We start from the raw sequence: 23,174 nt of genomic DNA, 5'->3' as shown, positions 1-23,174 counted from the left end.
AAAAAATCCATAAAAAGCCTGCAATCCTTGAAGTGCTTCTGGTCTGCACTTTTGATCCATCTCAGGTAGCCAGCAGAGTAACTTTTTAAACTGGAGAGGTGAGACAAGGTCCAGTGTGGAAAGGGATGACTGCAATAGTTTTCCCATGACAAGAGAAAAGCCCTACTGGGATAGAGTAAGGGACAACTGAGAGGGAGAAAGTGAAAATTGAAGTGGAAAGTGGGGGCACATGGGAGGTGGCTGTGCACATTGTGAGTCTAGTATGATTTCAGTGGAGAAACAATGGTACTTAGTAGTCAACCCTACCAGCCAAAATGAAAAATACCAGTTAAAAGTCTGTGTAGCCTTTTGAGGACCCTTACTCAAAGTGCATTTTGCTCTTCATTAGGCAATCTCCAACTTGAGCCATGAGATGATCTCCATCAGGGCTTCTTAGAAATCAAGCATTGTTTTCTGTAAATTATTGATAGCTTGAGAATTGTTGGGGTTTTTTTAGGGCAAAACAAAGAAATAATGAAAAATTAGAATTATTTTTTTTTAGGCAGGAATAACCAATAACTTAAGCATTGCTACACTCATCTGGAGTACTGATTCTTTGCTGTGCTTTTACTCAGAAGAAACACTGGAGAGTAGACCTCAGACCTTAGTCACCTGTCTACAGAATCAAGCTCTCCTTATAGTGCCATTAGTCTTTCTATAAACAGTTATAACTTCACAAACCCAGAAAGGGAGCTTGAACATATGACTGTGTAAAGAGGAGAGTAGGACAGCTACCAATTTGCAGAAGATTCAGCACCTCTGCAGATCTGAGCTCAATGCCTCATCCCTTACCTAATAGCTAGGACCTAGCAAATACCTTTTACCAAAAATGCCCTACTGGTCTTTAAGACTTCTTCTAACAAAGATTTAGAATCATAGAATGGTTTGAGGTGGAAAGGATTTTCCAAGGTCATTTAGTCCAACTTCTCTGCAGTGAGCAGGATCATCTTTTACTAAATCAGGTTGTTCAGAGCTTCATTCAACCTGACCTTGAATGCTTTCAGGGATGGGACCTCTGCCATCTCTGATTTCCTAAGAAATAGTGCATTCCCATGTACCTATATCCTCTTTATTCATTCCTGCATATTGTTTTGACTTCAACATACCATCATTTCCCATGAAAACCTTTTTAGTTGCAGAATTCTCAGCATTTCCAGTTCACATACATTCCCTGTTTTAGGGAAGAGAGGATATAAATTTTCCCTAAGCTGCCCTTAGGGGTACAGTTCTTCCTTCCATAGGCAAGCTGCCTTAGATCTTGTGAAAAGCTGTGAGGGATTATGGCTGGCATCATCTTTTACTTGTCACAGGGAGCCAAACAGTGCTACTGAAGCTCCAGGACTCGAGGGCAAAAGGCATTCTGAGCTTCCTCTCTGTAGTATAATGCACCACTTCATCTAACCTTTCAGCTTGGGAAACTGAGCAGAGAGGCTCAGGACAGCGCTTGGTTACTAGAAATGTTTTAAAAACCCGACAATTTTTCATCTCTGATCCCAGCAAAAATAAAAGAAAACAAACAAACCACAAAACCATACCCAAAAAATCACAGACAAAAGAACCAACCAACCAAAAACAACCCACAACCGAAACAATCAGAAAGAACAATGCAAGTGTGATAGTTACTGATAAATAACAATGGTACCTGAGACAAAGAATACAATGATTCCTTGGAAACCAAACCTTCTAGGTGGGAAAAGAAATCAATTAAACCGACACAAAACCCTAGCAGCAAGTCACTAAGACAAATCTATTACAGTTCTTGTGATTATAAAATCAGAGTAGCCGAGATGGGCACCTAGAGGGGATTAGGATTCAGTCTTAATGAAAAAAAGGGGAAAATGGAAGAGTCAGCAACAGTTTTGTTCTTAACAGCTAAACAAATTGGTTAGATCATTAACTGATATGTCTAAAAACCTAATTGCATTACAATAACTTATTAACATATTTTGTCTCTTCATCATCTCTCTGGTCTCTGGAAGGAATGTGAGGAGAGTACTACGAAGTCTAAATTATTGAAGAAGAAGCATTTGCTGAACCCTATTAGAAACACTTCTCTGCTGGTAGGTGTTCATAGGCAGTTTTTCATAGTTACTTGATATTTGAAACTGGAGAGCTTACATCCCAGCTTTCTGTTCTCTTATTTAAAGAAGTACTCATTTGCCATCAGCTTTCCTAAGCACTGATTTATAAATCTGAATTTAAAATCTCCTTTCCATAAGTAATGTTTCATGCTCACTTGAATTTTCATTTAAAAAAAAAATCTGTCCTGAATTTATGAGCTGCTTGTGACCCCAGCTCAACACCATATTTAATCAGGGATACTACATCAGTGGAATCCTACAGATGCTTCAGATTACCTCTACTTATGGGCCTTACTGATGGGGGATCTAAGCTGAGACATGCATTTTTATTATTGTTATCATCATCATTATTGTGTATTTGATACATGACTTATTGTGGCCCAGATTTAGTAACCTGAGGCCTTTGGTTTCCTATGCTGTAAATACTAAAGGGAAGAAAAATGCTCCTCCTGTGCTAGTGTGCCTTGGTGTTTTGATTTACCTGTGCATTGCTTTTCTCATTGCAGTGTTCAGGGTCAGCTCCACACTTCTTAGCAGTAACGAAATTAGGAAAAGGAAGTCTTGACACCTCAAAAGGATAGCATAACTTGTTCTGGGGCTAGCAAGCTCAGTGGTACAGCACTTCTCTTAGATGCTATCCACTCAAAATGTTCATGGTGCCAAAAATAACTTCCTTGCCCAAGGAGAATTGCAGATATGGGACATAGTCTGTACCTGGTTTTGCCCTGTGTCTGCTTCTGCTCTCAGTGGCTTCCTAGAACCATGGCAATGTGTGCACGTGCCTGTCCCATTGAGACAGGCAGGCCTGGCAGGTGGTGATAGAGATGTAAATAGGAGCTGAGCTCATCTCTAGCCCATCCTGCTCCACCTTGTACACCCACTGGGCTTTTAAAGAATGCACTTTAAAGAAAAGATTGTGGGAGAAACTGTCACAGATGTGACCTGATTTATACAAGCTGCAGAGGAGCTTGGTGGCAAAGATGAGAAAGCTCATTGATTTCTGCATCAGTATCTGGCCCCTTCGTACACCTCATTGCAGCAAGCTCTTCTAAGATTATAACAATGGATGCTAGGATGTGTTTCAAAGGGGAAAAGCTTTAATCTGTGGTAGTGGAAGCCTTGTGTGTGAATGCAGAAGTTCCTCTTGAAAATGTTCACTAGCAGAGTAAAAGAGCAGACTGCTCAAATGCAGACCTCTTAGATGGATTTTTAGTGTTTGAAAATATGGAAACTTCATTCAGCAGCAGCATTTGGTTTGAGTAGCTCTGTTTGCTAAACATTTATCCCATGGTAGACTTCCTTATTAAAACAGATCTTTTAGATACTCCACTGCTAATTATTACTTTGAGTGTATTTACTACACATGAAGTTATTCCTTAGTTGAGTTCACTGAGCTAACAAATGTCCAATAACTTCAGAATCCTTAAAGTTCACTTGAGATGATGTATTAGCAAAATGTTCAGCAAATGCTAATTAACAATAACCTATTCATATACAATGCAGCTTGATTACATTTACATAGGGAAGAAAGACTAATGCAAATGGCATCATCAGATGCTTCTTTTGATGCTCTGATGCATGTAGCATGTAGGAAACATTATTTTCTCTCCAAACCCAACAGCTTTAAAACAATATTAGTGCATAGTATCTGCTTGTAAGTAGAGCGTTTGCCCTTCAGTGCAGATTTCCACATTTGCTTGACTACCATCAGTTAAGAGACACACAAAGTGACTACATTTTAGAGTGAATGGAGAAGCAGAGTGGTAGAATGTGAGACATTTCTGAAGAAAATGCCTTTTCTAAGATTTTTTTTTTAATCTTCTTTAGGTTTACATATTTTTAGTGCATATAAGCCTGTGTGATACTAGCTGACAAATTATGTCTGCATTTTCAATAGCAGTTTCTTACAGTTAAGAAATTCTGCATTTATTCTTCAGCAGCATTCCTATTCATGACAAACACTACAGAGCATTTTTGGTTTGTCTGCCAAACCAGACACATATGGGAATAGCAGTAGTTGAGGAATGTATCAGCAGCACAGGGAAGAGTCTCATTCAAAGCTTGCTGAAACTAAGAAAAGTCTCCTAACTTCAGAAGGCTCCAAAGTGAATTTCCTTCACACAGCCTCAGAAATAACCCAGTAGTTGTATAATAATAATCATAATAATAATAAAATCATAGAATCATTTTGGTTGGAAAAGGTCATCTCTAGTGCTAAAACAGGTCCCTCAGCAGCACATATTTGTCTCTTTTAAATACCTTCAAGGATGGGGATTCAACCACCTCCCTGGAGAGCCTGAGAACCCTTTCAGTCAAGAAGTTTCTTTTAATAGCCAACCTAACCCTCTCCTGCTGCAACTTGAGATTCTTCTGTGACTTTCTACATAGGAGGAGAGACTGACCCCTACCTCACCACAGCCTCCTTTTAGGGAATTGTAGAAATCAATTTTCCCAGGTCCAAGGCAGATTAAAGTGGCTCTGTTTTGGACATTGATTCGCTAAATCTTCATGCATTTCCTGAATGGGCCCTTTGGTGTCGTGATACTCTGATGTTTCAGGAAATGGAGTTCCAGGGCCATGTTGAAATGCAGGACTGCTGAAACAGTTCTTTCTGGAAAGTACCTGTGATCATAACCTTGCTGCTCTATGATCTGTTTGCAGAGCTCTTTCAGGGCCACTTAGCATGAAACGTAAGTACAGCTGCCAAATTCCAGAGGGCTGGTTCCCCGACAGTCATGTTTGTCAGCTCTGCTGCGGGTACACTGCAGCCACCTCAAGAGAACAAGCTGGGGGTCAGGCTACAGCCCTCACTCTGCTAACGTGCAATGAAACAGTATTGGTCATAAAGTACACCATAGCTCATCCTTTTGATAGGTATACTGCTTATCAAAATGTTGTTGAATCATTAACCATAAAATACTGCAGTTGTTAAATACCTTGCATGAGATCTGCTCAGGGTGAAAAAGGTGAGGGAGAATCAAAATGATCATTCTGAAAAAATGAAACAGAAATCCTCAAGATTGTCAGGATTTTCTATTAGAATTCTGAGCCCTGCCTGGCTGGGTCAGTAAGGGAGGACACTGTCAGCCAGTGCCATTTCTCTGGGTTTTTTTGCTTTTTACCACTGCAGGTAGCAGCAGTGGTTTGTGTGACTCTTTGTTCTCTGTTGCTGAAAGCTTCTGTCAAAAGACTCACAAAAAAGAGAATTGTCAGGTTTCCTATTCTTGCAGAATTCACTAGGTCCTGATCTTCTGGTTTCTCATTTTCTTCTGGAGTTTGAATGCAGACCATGTGCAGGTGGAAATGTTTAGAAGGCATGCAAATAACCCTTGAAAGTATAAGTAGCTGTGTTTTAGAAAACACCAAAATAGATTTTCGTTTAAAAAAGTAAATGCTTTGACAATTACTGAAAATTACTGTAAGAGCCATGAGGGTCAGAATCAAAGATTCTTTTTAAACAGTAGAAATTTGGTAGTTGAAAGGCTCATTATAACCTAATCATTTTTGTTACTAGTATAGAGACTGCACAGTATTTTCATCTGTAGGGTAAATTAGGCAATGTGCTTGTTGTGGTTTTTTAATGGAAGAAATGGTTTAGGAAGATGCTAAGAATCTAAATTTCATTGAAAAATGAGTTCTAAATGAAGGCAAAATAATTTTCTTCTTTCAGTGAGGTAAGTTTCCTGTAAAAATATGCCCAATATTTTTTAAAGTTTGAATACTTACAGTTGTTGTGGAAGATAATCCCTTCTTGCTTTTTTCCCCCCAAGATTTATATTCATGAGAGATAGTGTCAGTGAGCAAGAGATCAAAGTATCCGAAATCCATCTGACAAAGGCATATGCACATATGATCACATTTACATTTCCCCCATTTTTTTTCACCATTTAGAGAAAGCTGAGCCTGACAGAGAGTATTACACTTAGATTGTGAGGGTATAAATATAGTGAGAATTTTTACCTGCTCTCAACCTGGGTTATGGATTTCTACCAGGAGGGGGTGCTTTGTGCAAATTGCTGCTTCAGAGTCCTAAAGAGGAACACTGAAGCCCTTGAACCCCATCATGGCACTTGATCTTCCACATGCTCTTTCAAACGTTTTCAGCGTGTTAATATCAGACTGTTTTCAGTTAGCAAACTCCCCTCAGTCTTTGAACATGTATTAAAAAAAACATTAAATGAAACAAATTAATTCGTTTTGGAACCAGCTGTCTTCAAAGAGAACTCCTGTGTTCGTAGAATGAAGTGTCACAGAAGGATTTATTCATTTCAGTTGCACCTGGTAAGACCAGTGGCTGAGAAATATTTTCTGGCACAATTTCTTTTATTATTATTATTATTATTATTATTATTATTGTTGTTGTTGTTGTTGTTTGCAAGGTGTTAACCTGATGTGGAATACAACAGCATTGCACATTTGCCCTTTCTTAGGGCAGTGCTTTGAATGCAACCAAAGGAAAAAGCCATTAAGCACAAGTTACCTCCCAACCACCATTCAATCTGGTTGTGTCCGTGCTGAATATCAAGCAGGAGATGCTAAGGCAGTGTCAAAGGCTGGTTTCTGAGTTTTGAATTACAAGAAGTATAATGTCATAGATGATAAGGTATATAAAAATGATCAGTCACTCGCTTTGCCATGAATATTTTGAGCTGTGCCCAGGAAAGCCAAACATAGCCAGATGTACTGTGGGTGTTATTTAGATGCAATTGAGTTACACTTGATAATGTATTCTGCTATAAATATGCATTTTTATTGTATTAATAAAATATAGTACCTCTTCTAATGTACTTTTAGATCAGCTCTGTTCACAGTGGGGCTTGAAATAAGCTGAAGTGTAGCCAGAGCATATTTGAAAAAGGAAAAGTAGCAATGTTAGCAATCTTGGGTCTGTGACTGAAGTTCATGTAGAGTTAAATACTACACACAAGATAGACATCCCCACAAAGTCATCTAGATACCAAATGAATAATTAACAGCATCAATAAATTCACTCTTATCACAGACAGAATAAAGCTAGAATAAATGCCTGTGGAAGGTGCAGTCATAGAATCATAGAATCAACCAGGTTGGAAGAGACCTCCAAGATCTTCCACTCCAACCTAGCACCCAACCCTATCCAGTCAACCAGACCATGGCACTAAGTGCCTCATCCAGGCTTTGCTTGAACACCTCCAGGGACAGTGCCTCCACCACCTCCCTGGGCAGCCCATTCCAATGCCAGTCACTCTCTCTGTGAAGAACTTCCTCCTAACATCCAGCCTATACTTTCCCCTGGCAAAACTTGAGGTTGTGTCCCCTTGTTCTGTTGCTGGTTGCCTGGCAGAAGAGCCCAACCCCGCCTGGCAGAAGAGCCCAACCTCTCCTGGTTACAGCCTCCCTTCAGGTAGTTGTAGGCAGCAATGAGCTCTGCCCTGAACCTCCTCTTCTGCAGGCTGCACACCCCCAGCTCCCTCAGCCTCTCCTCATAGGGTCACCTTGGCAGACACCTGGTGGAGAGACAAACCTCTGGGAGAAGCCTGCCAAAGCAGCAGGCCTTTGCTGCGGGCAGCTAAATGGGGATCAGGTGGGCGCCTCACTGCCATTAACCCCCTGATTGGCTGCCATTAACCCCCTGATTGGCTGCCATTAACCCCCTGATTGGCTGCCATTAACCCCCTGATTGGCTGCCATTAACCCCCTGATTGGCTGCCAGCCCTTAGCCTGCCCCGCCAGGGGGCTTGCCTCAGCTCGTTAAAGCTATCCCAGCATGCACCTCACTGCAGTACAAAATGGCGCCCCGAGGGCAGCCATTTTGTGTTAGTGCCCCTCAGAGCGAGGAGCCATTTGCTGCCGGAGCCCCGGGCGCAGCCTGCAGCGCCATGCTTCTGTGCATGGAGTCAGTAGTCATTCCCCTGCTTGGTGAGTGCATCTGGTTTTTTCTGCTTCTATGCTTGAGTGAATCCTCTTTCTTCTTGGTGAATAGATATTATTTGTGTAGCTTTGAGTGGAAGTGTTCACCACCGAGTGAGTGGATGCACCTTTGGGTTCATCTTTTTAGAAGGAATAGTCTTGTGAAGCTGAGGGCTGACTGACATCCAAACGTAGTGTAGCTTTGTTGGCAAGATACTGAGTAATTTTGGCAGTAGTTCTGTGTTTTTGTGTCCAGTTCTGGGCTTGTCAATTCAAGAGAGATGTTGAGGTGCTGGAAGGTGTCCAGAGAAGGGCAACAAAGCTGGTGAGGGGCCTGGAGCACAGCCCTGTGAGGAGAGGCTGAGGGAGCTGGGGGTGTGCAGCCTGCAGAAGTGGAGGCTCAGGGCAGAGCTCATTGCTGTTTATAACTACCTGAAGGGAGACTGTAGCCAGGTGCAGTTGGTCTCTTCTCCCAGGCAACCAGCAAGGGAACACAGTGTCAAGTTGTGCCAGGGGAACTCCAGGCTGGATGTTAGGAGGAAGTTGTTGGCAGAGAGAGTGATTGGCATTGGAATGGGCTGCCCAGGGAGGTGGTGGAGTCACTGTCCCTGGAGGTGTTGAAGCAAAGCCTGGCTGAGGCACTTAGTGCCATGGTCTGGTTGACTGGCTAGGGCTGGGTGGTAGGTTGGACTGGCTGAGCTTGGAGATCTCTTCCAACCTGGTTGATTCTGTGATTTGGGTAGCCATTGCTGTCTGTTTTGTGGGTGCGTCCTTGGCATTGCCTCAATCAGTCTGCACTGGGTTTGTCTTTTTTTAATTACTTTTATAACTGTGAATTAGAATGGCAAATGTTTTCAAGCAGTAGTAGAATCAGATGCTAAGTGTCACTTGAGAAGCCCCTGAGCAAAAATTCCCAGGGAAATTGTTAACATTTGTGATATTTGCCTTGAAGTGATGTGAGGTAGGTGAACCTATTGCAGAAAGAGATTTGTTTGGGTTTTTGAAGTGTTGTGGAGTAAATGGCAAAGGCTGTTCAGTTGAAAATGTCCTGATCGTGTAAGATCTCAAATGAGACACAAGAACATGAGAATGTGAATGGATTTTGCTACTTCTAGAAGCTGCCAAGACAGCCCAAACCAAGTCTGGAAGTAGGGCTATGTCTGCAGAGGTGCAGCAGCCAGGAAAGCAATTGCTTGTTAGGCATCACATTGGTGTGCTTTCATGGAGTCACTTCAGGTTTGTATTTAAATATCTTGGGTTTGGTTTTGATAAATCCAAGCTGTAGTTGATTTTTAAAAGCATTTTGATATGCTTTGTAAGTGAAGTAAGTAAAAGACAAAACTTCCAGCTGAAGGGTTCGCTTGACTAAGAATCCTGCTGTACACACTGTATCATGAATCGGTGGGTTGAAAAATGGAGACAACTACATTAGCATTTACAGTAGGCCTAAAACAGTTGAGGTTGCTAGCTTATGAAATGCTGCTTCTGACAGTTTTTGGGTTTTCTTTCATTGTGGGAGTTGAGGAAGGTGAGTGGCTGCAACCTGGAAGGTCAAAGTGTTTCTAAATGTTCTCCACTGCAAGGCATTATGAACTAAATGTAGAGGAGCAGGGGTGATGTCTCTTAACAGCTGTCATTTTGTTTATCACTTGTTCATCAGTCACTGCTCAGCCTACTGTGAAGAATGGAGAGCAGTACTTTGAGGTGTTGTGTAGTAGCTCGGGGAGGAACATGTGAGCTTGGAAAACTTTGGAGAGAGTGAAGGTGATACTGAACACAGCTAACCAAGGAGGTCTTGGATTCCTACTCACACAGAGCTGCTACTTCACAGCCTACTCTTGGCTGAGTCACTTGACCTTGTTATGCCTTAATTTAAACTAGTTGGTGAACTGATTAAAAAAGAGAACCTCACTGAAAACCAGGTGTTGTCATTGAGCTGAGGTCTTCTGGGCAGACACCTTACAAAAATTAAATGAAATTAGCAACCTGTCATTTAAGATAGCATGCAGCTGATGAATACTGAAAGAATGATGGATGATTTCTTATTACCATTCTAAATTCTGTCTTTTTGGTGAATTAATGGTGTCATGTATGCCAGCCAGACCACAGCCTTCACCTTTGCAGCTGCTGTGTTTTATTGCACCTTCCCTTTCTGCCTGGCTCTGTTTCTTGCTTCTCATTGCCAGATCTGTAGTGATGTCTTAGGAAACTAAGATAAAGATGAAAACTAGTAATAGCAGAATGAATTGCCAGTACACCATTTATTGGTGTTTCTATGGTGTGGGCAGGGTACTTCATATTTGCAGTAAATTAAACAAAGCAGAGCTAGGAGAGTAGTTTTATTTCTGTGTTCTCATTAAGTGGCTTCACGTAAGTTGAAGGGTAAGTCCCTGGCAAATGACAGCAGGAAAGAAAATGGTTTGGATTTGTTTTGTGCTTAAACATATTCTGTGCATCTTGTGAATCCTGGACTGTGAAGGGTTGGAAGGTAAAAATATCTTGTTTTCGTATTCATCTTACTGGTGTGTTGACTGGAATTGCCAAGTATTTCTATAGAGTGCTGCTGCTCTTGTTTGACTGCAAGCTGTGGAGTGGTCACACAGCTTGATAATCTATAAATGGAGAATTAACTGTCAAGAATTGTAAATATTTTTTGCAGAGGGTAAAATAAATAGGAGCTTAAATGACAGATTTTAATAAGAACATGGATTTGATTCCAAGCAGCTCATTATAATTACATATATTCAGTGATATTATTTTTTGGAAGTAATTGTTCTTGTTCATCATGAACAAATACATTGGTGTAAGTATGGATGGTTACTGTTCTGAGTCATTTATCATTTTTATAGCACTGTAACTGTTAATGGTCCTCTATAATGTACAGATGTATACTAACTCAGTTGTCAGGAGCTTATGAACTCTGAACTAAATATTTAGACGGATGTTCAGATAAGCTCTCTTTACTATGTTGCTTGCACACTGCATTATCTCATAAAATACTCAGTAATCTAACGTTGCTCTAGCAGAGCATTTACAGCCACTTGCTAAGAGGTGAGTAAGCCTAATGACACTGGTGAAACTCAAGGTAAGGGGGCAATATATGCACCTGTGTGCACAAATTCACATTTTGTAGGGCAGAACCATTCTGAACTGCCCCAGAATGAGATTTGGGTAGTTAGTTCCAGAGGTGATTTGATTTTGTTACATAACAGAGTTGGGACTGTGTAATAGAATTCTGTGAGTGACCTTCTTAATCTTGCCACAAATAGTTTGTTGACTCCTTGCTCCTCTATCCCCATGGTGTAACTTCAGAAACAATGGACTTTTAAATCTGTATGCTCTCCTAAGGAGTTTCAGTGACTCATGACACCAGGGTAGTAAAACTATTCCTGCACTGTGCTTCTCTACAAGTGACATCAGGCCATGTCATTAAAAGCTGGGTTGGGTATTTCTGAGTTGGGGGAAGCATTCCTCCTTTCCCACAACTGCTTTCTCTAAGCATGTTCCACAAAGATGTTAGATGCATTTATTATATGGTGAATATAGAAAAAACAAGAAAAGAAATCAAGGAAAGAGGCTACAGAGCTTGCAAGGTGATGCCTAGGCAGACATCCCAAATATTATTGTTCCTTCCTTATGTGCTATCAAGAAACCATCTGAATTCTCACTATTTCAGTCTTTAAACATTTGTGGGGTGGGACTGTTACACCATGCAAAACACAATCTGAGATAGAGTATGGATGTGTGAGCCTGATTTCTGGGAAGTGAAAGCTCTTTTTAAACTACAGGGTTCTGTGACTGGGCACCTACATACTGCTTTGAGGATACTCAGACTTGAGTAACCCAGATAAATGCTGTGCCATTGGCTAAGTTCACCATACTGCGTGTGCTGAATGGCCACTTGGGGAGGGCACCATTAGTAACATCCTTCCATCTTAGAAATTATTCCTGAGCATTTCTTCTTTCTTGTGACTTTGTTGTTGTGACATGGCTTTATTTGGTTAATTAATTTGTAATGTTTGGTGGGTTATTTGTGTTCTGTTTTTGACCACTGAACAGATCTTGGTACTTAAGTGTATCTGGAGTGTTTAATTGTTATATCTATGCTACAGGGGAAGGGCTAAACTGTTTAAGTCAGTTGTTTATGTGGATATAGAAAAGGGAAAGCCTTACTTAAGAGATCTTTTTGCTAAACCAAATTTCAGTTTTGCAGTAACTATCACAGTATTGCAGTTCATACCTTGTTGTCTTGTATATAGCTTGTCTTTGTCTGACTCTTGGGTTGTGCTCCTCTGTTAGCACAGAGGATTTCAGAAGTTGAAAGCCAAACCATGTGTTTTAATTGTTCTGCCTTTGCATTGCTGACTTCACTTTCTTAGGTTGAAAACTATTTTCCCCCTTGAAAATAAGCTATTTTGTTATGAAGTAGGCATTTCATATTTAATATAGCTACAGGACACTAAGATGTATTACTGGAAATCTCTGTAGCTCTGCTCTTGTATCCTGTGAAAATAATTCAGGCCAAGTATCTCACTTCCCACATCAAATCAAACTGAGGAAATTTTTCTGACCCAGTTTTTGCCAATAATTTTTACATATCTTATCCCATGATGGAAGTGCTCCAAAAAAAACCATGCGTAAGGGGGAGGCAGTGAAAGTCTCCTCAAACTCACTCAATACAGTGATACTGTAGTGAGCACTGTCACTGGTCAGTGAGGCAAACAGCCTGAGTTCAGCTTAATTTTCAATCTCCTGAAAAATATGGCACAATCCTGCACCTCCCTCTAGAGAAATTCTAAAACACTGCAACTGGGTCACATTTCTGGGATATTTTCTTTTTCAAGTTTTGTGACTCTACTATTGGAAATTCTCTCCCAAAGAAATCAACTGTGGAGTCATAGAATGGCTTCAGTTGAAAGGGTTCTTAAAGATTGTCTAGTTCTAAAGGCACTACCCCAGAAACCCCTCTGCATTCCCTTCATAACACACACACACCTCACACCCCAACCATGGGCAGGGACACCTCCCACTAGCCCAGAATGCTTAAAGCTTTGTCCAGCCTGGTCTTGAACACTTCCAAGAATGCACAACTTCTCTGAGCAATCCTTTCCAGTGTTTCACCACCCTATGGCAAAGAACAAGTGCAATCTGTTTGTGTGTTGGGTTTAGTGTAAGCTATGCAGTTGTTTTCACCTCATCCAACTTCTCCACTTGGAATAGCTGAAGACTTCTGCAGCCTGGAACTTAAAAGCAGCACTTGGTCTGTTTATCTCCCAGTTTGCTTCACCTCATCCATGTACTTTCTATGGGCAAGGCAACTTGTTGGCTCATTACAGAATCTCCTCCTGGCTTTGTCATGTGCTTATAAAATGGAGATCTTAACGTTGCCTTTTTTCCTCAGCTTGTCCTGCCTACCCACTACAAAATCATTTGGACTGTTGTACTTGAAGCCTGATTAGCATGGGTTGGCTGCTGTGCATAGACAGCTGATGTAAAGTGAGGTGTTGTGGTGGGGTTTGAGAAATCACTCCCCAAATAAAATTTACCAGAGTGGCTCAAATGGCTTGAAAGTAAGATAGAGCTGTATTTCACAGCAAGCTAAACTTACAAGCATATGTCCAAAATTTATTTACATGTATTTACAATTAGATACCATTTAGAAATAATACAGAAATCCAGTCTTCCCCCTTGGACAAAGAAAGCCCAGAAGGGGCCAATACCACCACCTTCTCTCCCCCCATAAGATAGAAACCAGCAAGATCTCATATGTGATCAGTAAACAGGTAGTATGGGGTGTGGAGAAGTCAGAGATGAAGGAACAGTGACAGAGCCCAAGAGCCAAGGAGGTGAAATTGTTTATACATTGCCATTTTATACCAATTAGCAAATGAAAGAATGATACAGTCTACAGCATTATAATTCTTCTTACAACCGATGCTCTGCTAGTTCAGTCTATATTCAGAAGGATGTCCAGAAAGTTCCTCTCTTGTTTATAATGAAAAACCAAAATAGAGCATTAGCTCTTAAACTGCTACAGGCGGGCAGGTGTTACTGTGAATAGCTGTAGTCCCTTTGAAAGATTATTTCAACCCTGCAAACTGTACACGTTCTGATGTCAGAGAATACATGCAATTGTGGGTTTTTTTTTCTCTTGAAATGAGAGCTTTAGTGTTGCTGTGCTGTGGCTTTTGTGTCTGCCAGGGGTCAGTAAAAGCTGAGCCTCCAGACTGCAGGTGTGATTTTTTTTTCCTGTTTGTTTTGTTTCTTGTTTGAGGCTGAGGGAAAGCAAGGTCTCTCCTGCCTGTTGCTGTTTGCTTGTGATGCTGGGCTTTAAACATTGATCTTAATATTGCACTTAATGAACGGTGGATTTTAGACTGTGTGCAAGACAAGATAAATGATTCATAGTCCTTCATTTGTTTTAACAGTTTTTCAGTGTTCTGCAGAATGCTAATTGGCATCTTTAACAGGAAGTGATCTATACCTTGAACTAAGGAACTGGACATATAGACAGACTATAGAATCACAGAATAGTGAGGGCTGGAAGAGTCTTCTGGAAGTCTAGCCCAAATTGCCTATGAAAGCAGGGTCACTCAGAGCAGGTTGCACAGGATCATGTCCAGGCAGCTATTTTACATCTGGTCCTGTCACTGGACACTGCTGCAAAGAGCTCATCTGACCTCCTCTCTTCAGATATTGATCATGATTGAGAAGATGCTGTCTCAGTGTGCTCTTCTCCAGGCTAAACAGCCCCAGGTCTTGCAGCCTCTCCACATCAGAAAGGTGTTCCAGTTCTCTCAGCATCACCAGAGTCACTGCTGGTCTCTCATGAGTAGTTCCCAGTCCCTTTTTAATTTTGGAGCTCAAAACTTGTCATAATACTCCAAATGTGTCTTTGCTACAGCTGAACAGAGGTGAAGGACTACCACTAGCAGTGTATTTTGGATATTCTGTATCAGTTGATTTTACCTAGTCACTGACTTGGAGCGTGGTGCATCTGAAACTCGATTTGGGAGTGGCTGGTGATCTTTTGAGTTAGGTGTTTTGTTATTTAATAGTGGAAGGTTTTGCAGAGATGCAATATGAGACATTACAGCTGCAGTGATGAGCAATAACTTGCTGAGAGGTGTTAACTTGATTGCTAGTGACTGTCCATCTGCATCAGCAAGTAGGGCATAACAGAGCTCAAGAAGCTCTTAAGTGTAGATTAGTCTAAAAAACACAGCTTGTAAATAATGATAACTCTAAGCAATTAAGATTTTAATTCTTAATTGAGATAAACAAAGGACATCAATACTGCCTGTTATGAATGTGGTTTATCTGTGGTATCTGGATAACTTGCAAACTTTTAGTGCTGGACAGCTGGAAAGCTGTGCTGCTTGCAAGAACCAGAGCAGCATTTGGTACAAGATGATGATTATTGTAACTTGCAAATTCTTGCTTGCTGAATCACATTGCAAAACTTATTCACGATGTAGTAAGATTCTCTGGTGACTGCTCTTGTGCTGTTCAATATCTATTACTTGCAGGGGGGTAGTCTGAGATATTCTTTCAATACCTTTGAGCTTACATGCCAGCATATTGAACTTGAAGAGAGCTGTCAACGGAGGACACTTGGCTTTTTGTTTTTTTGCTCTTAAACTTGGGCAAAATTTAGAATAGTACAGGAGTGAAAAATTAATACTTCAGGAGGATGAAAAGTGACGCTAGCTTTCAGCTTTTCTTCTTTTTCCTCCAGTGCTTTCAGCCATGTTGTCATACCAAGGCACTGAAAAGGAATCTTCCTGTTCTCTTTTCATCCCTACTGTGACCTTCTCTGTTGAGTTTCTTGGCTGTGAGCCAAACTGATTCACAGAATTGCAGAATCCCAGAATCAGTGCTGGAAGGGATCAAGAGGATCATCTAGTTCCAAGTCCCCTGCCATGGGCAGGGACACCCTACCCTAGACCAGCTTGGCCAGTGCCTCATCCAGCCTGGCCTTAAACACCTCCAGGGATTCAGTGTTATGCAGACAGACAGCCCTTTGTACTGCCTCTGATTCAAATTCAAATTTAAATGCCTTGATGTTACTGTTGTAATAAGAGATCTAGATCTTGCATTAAACCTTCTATTGGACAAGGCTGTGGAACTGAGCTAGCCTAGGATCACAGCCATATTCAGTAACTGTTAGTCCTGGGCTGAGAAAGTGCTTTCAGTTTGCCTGGGCAATGGCATGAAGAACCACAGAACCATTTAGGCTGAAGAAGACCTTTAAGACTGAGCCCAGCAGTGCTAGGATCTTAACTGAACCATGTCCTGAGGTGTTACAACTCCATGTCTATAAAGTCTTTGTTGTTTAATTTGCACTGTTATCACTCACCTCTTCACACTCTTTACCACTGGTCTAAGAGGATGAGTTTAACCTAGTTGATCAACCTTTGTTTCTAACATGCCAGTGACTTAGAAAGGAGGCAGAATAAGCTTCTGATAAGAGACTAGACACTGCACTGTACTAGACAAAAAGCTGAGCTGTTCAGTGAAGGTAGTACTGGCTGTTTGAAAACACCTTTTCAAAATGGGCTAAAGCAGCTCAGCAGCTGATGGCATGGAGGAAGTGTGCAAAATCATCTTGTGAACACCAGTTGGCTGTCAAAGCAGATAAATCCAGAATTCTAGCAGGTTTTTCTGTCCAAGAAAAGCATGAGGTTTCACTAGGTGGAAGTGAATGGTTATGTGTTTAAAAATAAGATTTAAGAAGAGGCAGTATTTTTTTCATAACCTACTGGAATTGAGAAGAGGCTGAAAGCTTGAAACATCCAGAACTCTGAAGCTATTGAAATGAATAACCGTTTTGGACATTGAGCTGTATGATGATGCTGTGAGATGCATGCTATTTTTTCAAGAAGTGCCAGCTGTCCAATTAGACTGCCTCTTCATCTAGGCAGAGGTTGACTGGGGCATTGGTTTACCTTCATGCAGGGTGAAGACTAATGTTGTGTTTCTAAGTGATGTACCAATCATGGAACATTAAAGGGGGGGAGATTAAGTGTTTGAATTTTGGTTTTCATAACATTAAACCACTTCCACTGTTAGAAACAGTAGATGGATTCACTTAAAGCCAGCCTGAAAAAGAGCAGCAGAGAAGTTGTAATGAATTCAAAGAACCTTGGACACAGAGTTGATCAAGCAGAAATAAGAATATGTACTTGAGGGTGGCTATTTAATTGGTTTAATAAAAATAAAGAATTAGAAACACGCTACACATCTGAAGCCTCTTCCGAAGACAGTTATCATCCCCCTGAAACTTAGGAAAATCCTCTGAGTGGATGCAACAAAAGCAAGTGCACTAAGAAGTGGCAAAATTGATGTTAAACAGCAGTCTTTTCACAAGTACCTGTTAAAGAGAATGCAGGCTTCCTACGAGGAGGAAATCGGGTGAAGAAACTTAGATCACTGGCTATATGAAAATGTTTTTGGTTAGTTTATAGATCTGAAGGTCAACCATACCACTTCTTATTACATATGTGTTTTTCTTCTCCTGGGACATTTTGGACCATGTGCATTTAGTTTGCTCTTTCATCATTGCCCTAGAAAAAAGTCCATGGCTAGTCTCACAGTGAAAGTAGCAAAGGTAAGCTGACTAGAAGTAAATAGTAGAAGGACAACAGTAACAAAAGCAGTTTCTGCTGCTGTTTCTGGAGCCTTGTATGCAGTATTAATGTGATTTTTTTTTCTCATTTTAATTGTGTTTCAGTTGACTTTCAGTGACGTTTCCTTCATAGCTTGTTCTGTGAAACCCAGTTGAGCTTATTTTGTGAAAGGCCACAGACTTTTTCTTCCACATAAGAGTGTCATTTCCTAAATGTATCTCAGTACTCAGTAGGACTTAACTGAAAGGGTTGAATATTTTACAGCAGTACAAAATGCAGCTGAAATCTGTTCTAGTACTGCTTGATTCTTTGCAGGAAAAAGAAGTTTTGGAGCTTCTCATAATGAAAAATCTTTTGTTAATTTTTCACCTATTCAGATAAAAATGAACATGCTTCATGGTTATGTTTGACTTGGCAGAAGCATGGATCCCTTTATTGGTTCAGGAACCCTAAAATGTGAGCTTTGTGGAGAATGGTAGGGGTTTGAAGGAACCTCTAGGGATCATCTAGTCCAACAACGCTGCAAAAGCAGGGTCCCCTAGACCAGGATGCCCAGGCTTGTGTCTGAGTGGGTTTTGACAGTCTTCACAGGAGAACTCTCTAAGTTCTGTGGGCAGCCTGTTGCAGTGTTTTGTCACCCTTTTTCCTAGCATTGATGTAATTATATGTCTTTATCTGGAATGCTGGTTGAAGAGGACTACAGCAGGATGGAGAGTAACCTTCAGATTGTTTTGTTGAGCTCATTCTTCTAGCTCTGTAAATAACTTTCAGCTTGCAGAACTGGTACTTCTGTCTCCCTGTGTGATGGCACTCGCCTATCATGGTTTTGCTGCATTGCAGAAGGGGAGAGGTCCAAGAACAGGTAGCGAAGGATCTCCACTGACTTCTTTCTCAAAGAGCAGGTCTGTTTTTGAAAGCTGAGGATGTAGGCTGAGATTATGGCCATAAAATAGTGTGTGTTGAAGCAGGCAGATTGTTGTCTAATAGTGATTTCATAACTGTCTACTTGCAGTTTTCTCCTGTGATCCATCCAGCTCATAGACTACTGCACGAGGCAACTGTGGTACCTAATAGAGAGCCACTTCTGCCCACTCTGCAACGCCTTGAGTTATCTTCTACTTACAACTTGGTGTGGAGTCCATTAGCAAGAGTTTTAGTGAGCTAGTTACTGGGCAGCAAGGTTTCCTTGCGCAATCTACCACAAAGGTGTTAAGTTTTAATTAAAAAAAAAAAATCTTGCAAGCTCCTTTTAAAATCAAAGTTTTAGTAGAAAATTGCTTGGCTGATCTGTGGATCTAGTCAGAAATTCATCTGGTCCATACCCTTCACTTCCTTGTTGAGATATAAAGCACGAAATGGTCAGATGTATGATGCAAATCAATAAATTACCCACCATGTACACCTATAAAAGCTATTCAAGTGGAGCCCTCAGAAAAATGAAAGCACATCACCACTGCCTGGTGGAGGCCTCCAATGTAGAAACAGGACATGATAGTTATGTATCAACAGTACTCCAGCACTAGTTGCGCTAAGTGATCTTCAGAAAGAGAGCTGTAATGGTTCAAGAGATGTAGTCATCTAAAAATAAATCAGCCTCTTCCAAAGTGCCCACAGCAGCGCATCATAATCAAAGTTGATTACATTTGCACCCTGCATCAAATGGATGTATCACAGTGCACCAAATCGGAGACCTAATGGTTCACACCCGGCAGATAGCTATTTGACATTTCACACTGTTAATGGAAGTGTTCCCGAGGCATGAGATCCATAATATCAGGCACTATTGCAGTGTAGTAAAGAGCTCTTTCAGCAAAGGCACAGCATCCTGTCCATTGACTTCTTGTAATGTAAGAGGATCTTCTTTAGCAGTAGATCATAATAAAGATTTTATTGTGTCTGTCGATTGTTTGCCTACCTATCAAGACAACAAAGTAACTCTTTATTCTTCCTCTTCCCTGTACTATTCTGACCAGAATGGCCTACTTTGTAGTTGCCCAGGTCTATAGATTAAGTAATAGCTTAAACTAAATTTGTTCTGTTTAAATGTATTCACAGACCATGGTTGGACTCGAACTTAAGGGTCTTTACTAACCAAAACCATTTTATGAGTACTTCCTGGTCTGCCTTAAAAAAAAAAAAAAAAGGTGTGTATGTGTGACTTGGTTGTTAAAACTCTCACTTGGATGTGACAGATGGAACAAGCAACAGAATGAAATCCAACAGCCCCAAGTTGCACCAGAGGAGGTTTAGGCTCGATATTAGGAGAAATTACTTACTACAAGATGGATTAAGTGTTGGAGGTGGAAGAACTATCCTTGGAATTGTTCAGAAACTTGTAGATTTGGTGCTCACAGGTGTGGTTTAGTGGCTGAGTTAACAGTTGGATGTAAAGATCTCGGGCATGTTGCTCAACCTTCATGGTTCTGTGGCTGTACCATTCTTCATGCAGGTGGTGACATAGTCTCCCAATTGTCTGTATCCATATATCCTCCAATACATCTCTTGTGTAGTGAACATATGATAGAAAACACGTTGGGAAAGGGAAAAAAAATAAACTGCCTTCCCTAACAGTGTCATCTTTGTTTAAAACCATTTCTTGTGATCAATCCCTCATTCCCATTACACCACTTTTTTTTTTCCTTCTAATGCTGCATTTTGATTTTTCTAGTGACCTTTTCTTCATAACTATCAGTAGTCTGTGAAGGATGCTTCTCTTCTCTTCTGCTTAACTTTGCCTAGCTAGGTGGTTAAAAGAAATACTAGAAATCATCTCATTATGAGATACTTAGCATTTACAGCTTTGAAAAAGCTTTGGAAAATCAGGAAAGAAAAAAAAATACCTTAAAGCTCAGTCAACTGTCCTTCAGTTCTATGAAATGAACTCATTTTTAATATAAAGACACAGCATTAGGAGCTTTGGTAGTACAGGTTCTCTTTCCCGTGCTCTCTTTCATGCACCCTAGTACCTTGAGAGGATGCTTTCCAGCTCATATGCCAATTGATCATCTATCTTTTCTCCTAGTAATTATTGTCCTATTATTGGTCTTCATAATACCTGTATCAGATGCACAGAAGTACTTTTTCATACTGGAATTAGTGCCAGGCTTTTGTGATGCTTGTTTGTGCCTGGAAGTGTCAAGAATGTAATCCTAACATTGACTGTTGGCTAGCAGATACTGCAACAAAAATAAGATGTGCCTAATTATTACCTGAACATCTCACCTTGATCTCTTTGCCAAACTTGCCATGCCATGAGAGGGTTTTGCTGGAGGAAGGGGCAAATTGGACCTCAGATAAATTACACAGTCCAGGAGAGCAGATTCATTTGACTCGAGTAGTGAAAATGTAATTGGGGGATGCTGTGCACATTCCTCTTGAAGGATTAGTCTCTTCCTTAGGTATTCAGCACAGTGATTTCCTAGCATGTGTTTGATTGACAAAGTACATACAAAGACCTTCTAAAACTTTTGCAGGAAGTAAACTATGTCCTCAGGCAGATTCTGTGTCAGTAGTCTTGAGTTTCAGCAAGCAAGCAATTTATCATGCTTGGCCCACAAAGGTGACAAATCAGTGTTTCAGAACTACTGTATAAAAGCATCAGGCACTTCTGAAACCGAGTCAAAACGGCTTGTTGATGTTGTGTGGGATTTTTTTAATTTACTCCTTCAAGGAAAGAATTGATCAAGACCTAATTCCTGACATGGAATTACTCTTCAACTAGCAGTGTGCCCAGGAATTTTTACATACATGTGTCTTAAGTATCGCAGAGCTCCTGCTGCTTACCTCTTGGTCAGAACAACAGGTGGAACTTCACTGCTGTGATACAAATAACTAATAAGACAATGATTGTTACGTGTGGAATCCAAAGTTTGAGGGAGCCAAAAACTTGAGAGAAGTCTCAATCTGCTATTTGCTTTAGACACTCATGCTAAGCAGCCATCTTTTCCTAGTATTGTTTCCCCTTCCTTGCAAGTGGGGACAGGCCATACCATATTTAGTAGGAGATTGTTCTGTGTTGCTAATTTGAATTTGTATTCTAAACACTGAGGATTTGAAATTTACTTCATTTTAAACTGTGAGGAGGGGCAAAAAAACTGATTCTCCTGAAGACCATCCATAAACCTAAAGCTTCAGTTGGTTAACTTTTAGTATTCAACTAGGTTTGTTTCTGGATGTATTTTTGCTGCAGAGTGGGATGCTGCTGTCTCCTGCATCTCTTAAGTAGAGAAGAAGATGGATTCAAGCCTTTTTAAAAAAACTTATTGAAATCTAGGAATATTATGGAAACTCAATTGAGTAATACTCTGCATGAAGAGTGCAGGCTGCTTATAGAGGCTTTAGGAAGGTCATGATGCACAGACTAGAGATGGCAGAATTGCATTTTGGGAACAGTTGGTACTACAGGTTACAACTAGTGACTTCTTTCCTTGCGTCACCACCTGATACTGATATTAGCTATTAGAAGATGAGTGCATTTTAAGTACAGTATTGCTTCAAATTCGATCCAACTAGTGACTAGGGAATGATCAATTGTGGAAGATTCCTCCTCCTTTCCTGTAAAATATGTTGGGTTCTTGAGTAATAAAAAAACAAGCAAGCAAACAAAAAAACCTCCATATAATCAGATCATATATGACAAAATGGAAACATCAATTGGAATGCTGGTAAAAGTACTTTACATAACAATTAGCTTGGCTTTCAACAGAGTTGAACATCTTCAGCATGTTCAGAACTCTAACTTACAGTACACATAAATTAGAGGTATACAGTGCGTGCTGTTTATTTGGGTTTGTTTTTTTTTTTTAATGTATGTTAGTATTTGGAGGTAAAAAGTGGTTATACTTGACACAAAACTACCCATGCTGGCACTAAAACTTGCCAAAAGTTGAATTGATGCCATGTAAGATATGTAGCATTCAAAATAAATCGAGGAAACTTAAATCATTGTAAGCTTTAAAATGCCTTCCCCTTAACACATTTTTTTCAGGAGAAAAAGTGATTCATAGTAGCTACTATTAGAAGTGGAAATATAAGATTAAGTATTTATTGAGAACCATAAAATGGTTTGGGTTGAAAGGCTTTTTAAAGATGTAGTTCCATCCCCCTGCCAGGAACAGGGACCAGCTTTCTCAAGGCCCCATCCGTCCTGGCTTGGGATATGTGCAGGGCTGGAATGCTCGGATTCTGATGGAAAAGTAGGTCTTTCTGTGAAATAGGTTATATTTGAGTTTTCCTCATATGCATAATGATACATGGGAATTAAGTAAGGTTTGGTTTGTTTACCTTGAGGAAAATGCTTCTCCTGTTGGGATTCAAAAGAATCATTACCTGGAAAGTAAAAAGGTTCTTAGAAAGGAAGCCGTGTTAATCTGCGTAATCTACAAGGAATGAAGTAATAAAGCCCTAAAGAAGCAGAAGAGCGTTAGGAAATCACTCGTAATTGTTCATGCCGAGTTTCAGATTCCTAGTGTTATTTGTAGTTGTACAGTAATATGCTTTACTGTTTATCTTTCAGGTATCCATAGGTCAGACTTTC

At 40.5% G+C, this 23,174-nt stretch overlaps 1 protein-coding gene across 12 annotated transcripts in view; it reads left to right on the top strand.

Annotated features, from left to right (window-relative positions):
* The window catches only part of CNTNAP2 (contactin associated protein 2), a 1,124,907-nt gene that overhangs the window by 124,958 nt on the left and 976,775 nt on the right, over positions 1-23,174 (top strand). For 5 of the 12 annotated variants that reach the window (XR_010308041.1, XM_064169558.1, XM_064169560.1 and 2 more), the window contains exon 1: positions 7,810-8,018. The exons of 3 other annotated variants lie outside the window; for them this stretch is intronic. Coding sequence is in view for 5 of the 9 variants with exons in the window: in XM_064169558.1 (XP_064025628.1) it covers positions 7,889-8,018 (130 nt within the window). In the remaining 4 variants the exon portion in view is untranslated. Of the gene's footprint in view, positions 1-7,809; positions 8,019-23,174 lie in introns of those variants that run through there. 4 more of the 12 variants (XM_064169551.1, XM_064169554.1, XM_064169557.1 and 1 more) reach the window with 4 other exon arrangements.

The sequence above is a fragment of the Pogoniulus pusillus genome, chromosome 32 (genome assembly GCF_015220805.1).
Source record: "Pogoniulus pusillus isolate bPogPus1 chromosome 32, bPogPus1.pri, whole genome shotgun sequence".
In the NCBI taxonomy this organism is placed as follows: Eukaryota; Metazoa; Chordata; class Aves; order Piciformes; family Lybiidae; genus Pogoniulus; species Pogoniulus pusillus.
Note: the sequence above shows the minus strand (reverse complement) of the source record. Positions and strands in the feature narration are given on the sequence as shown.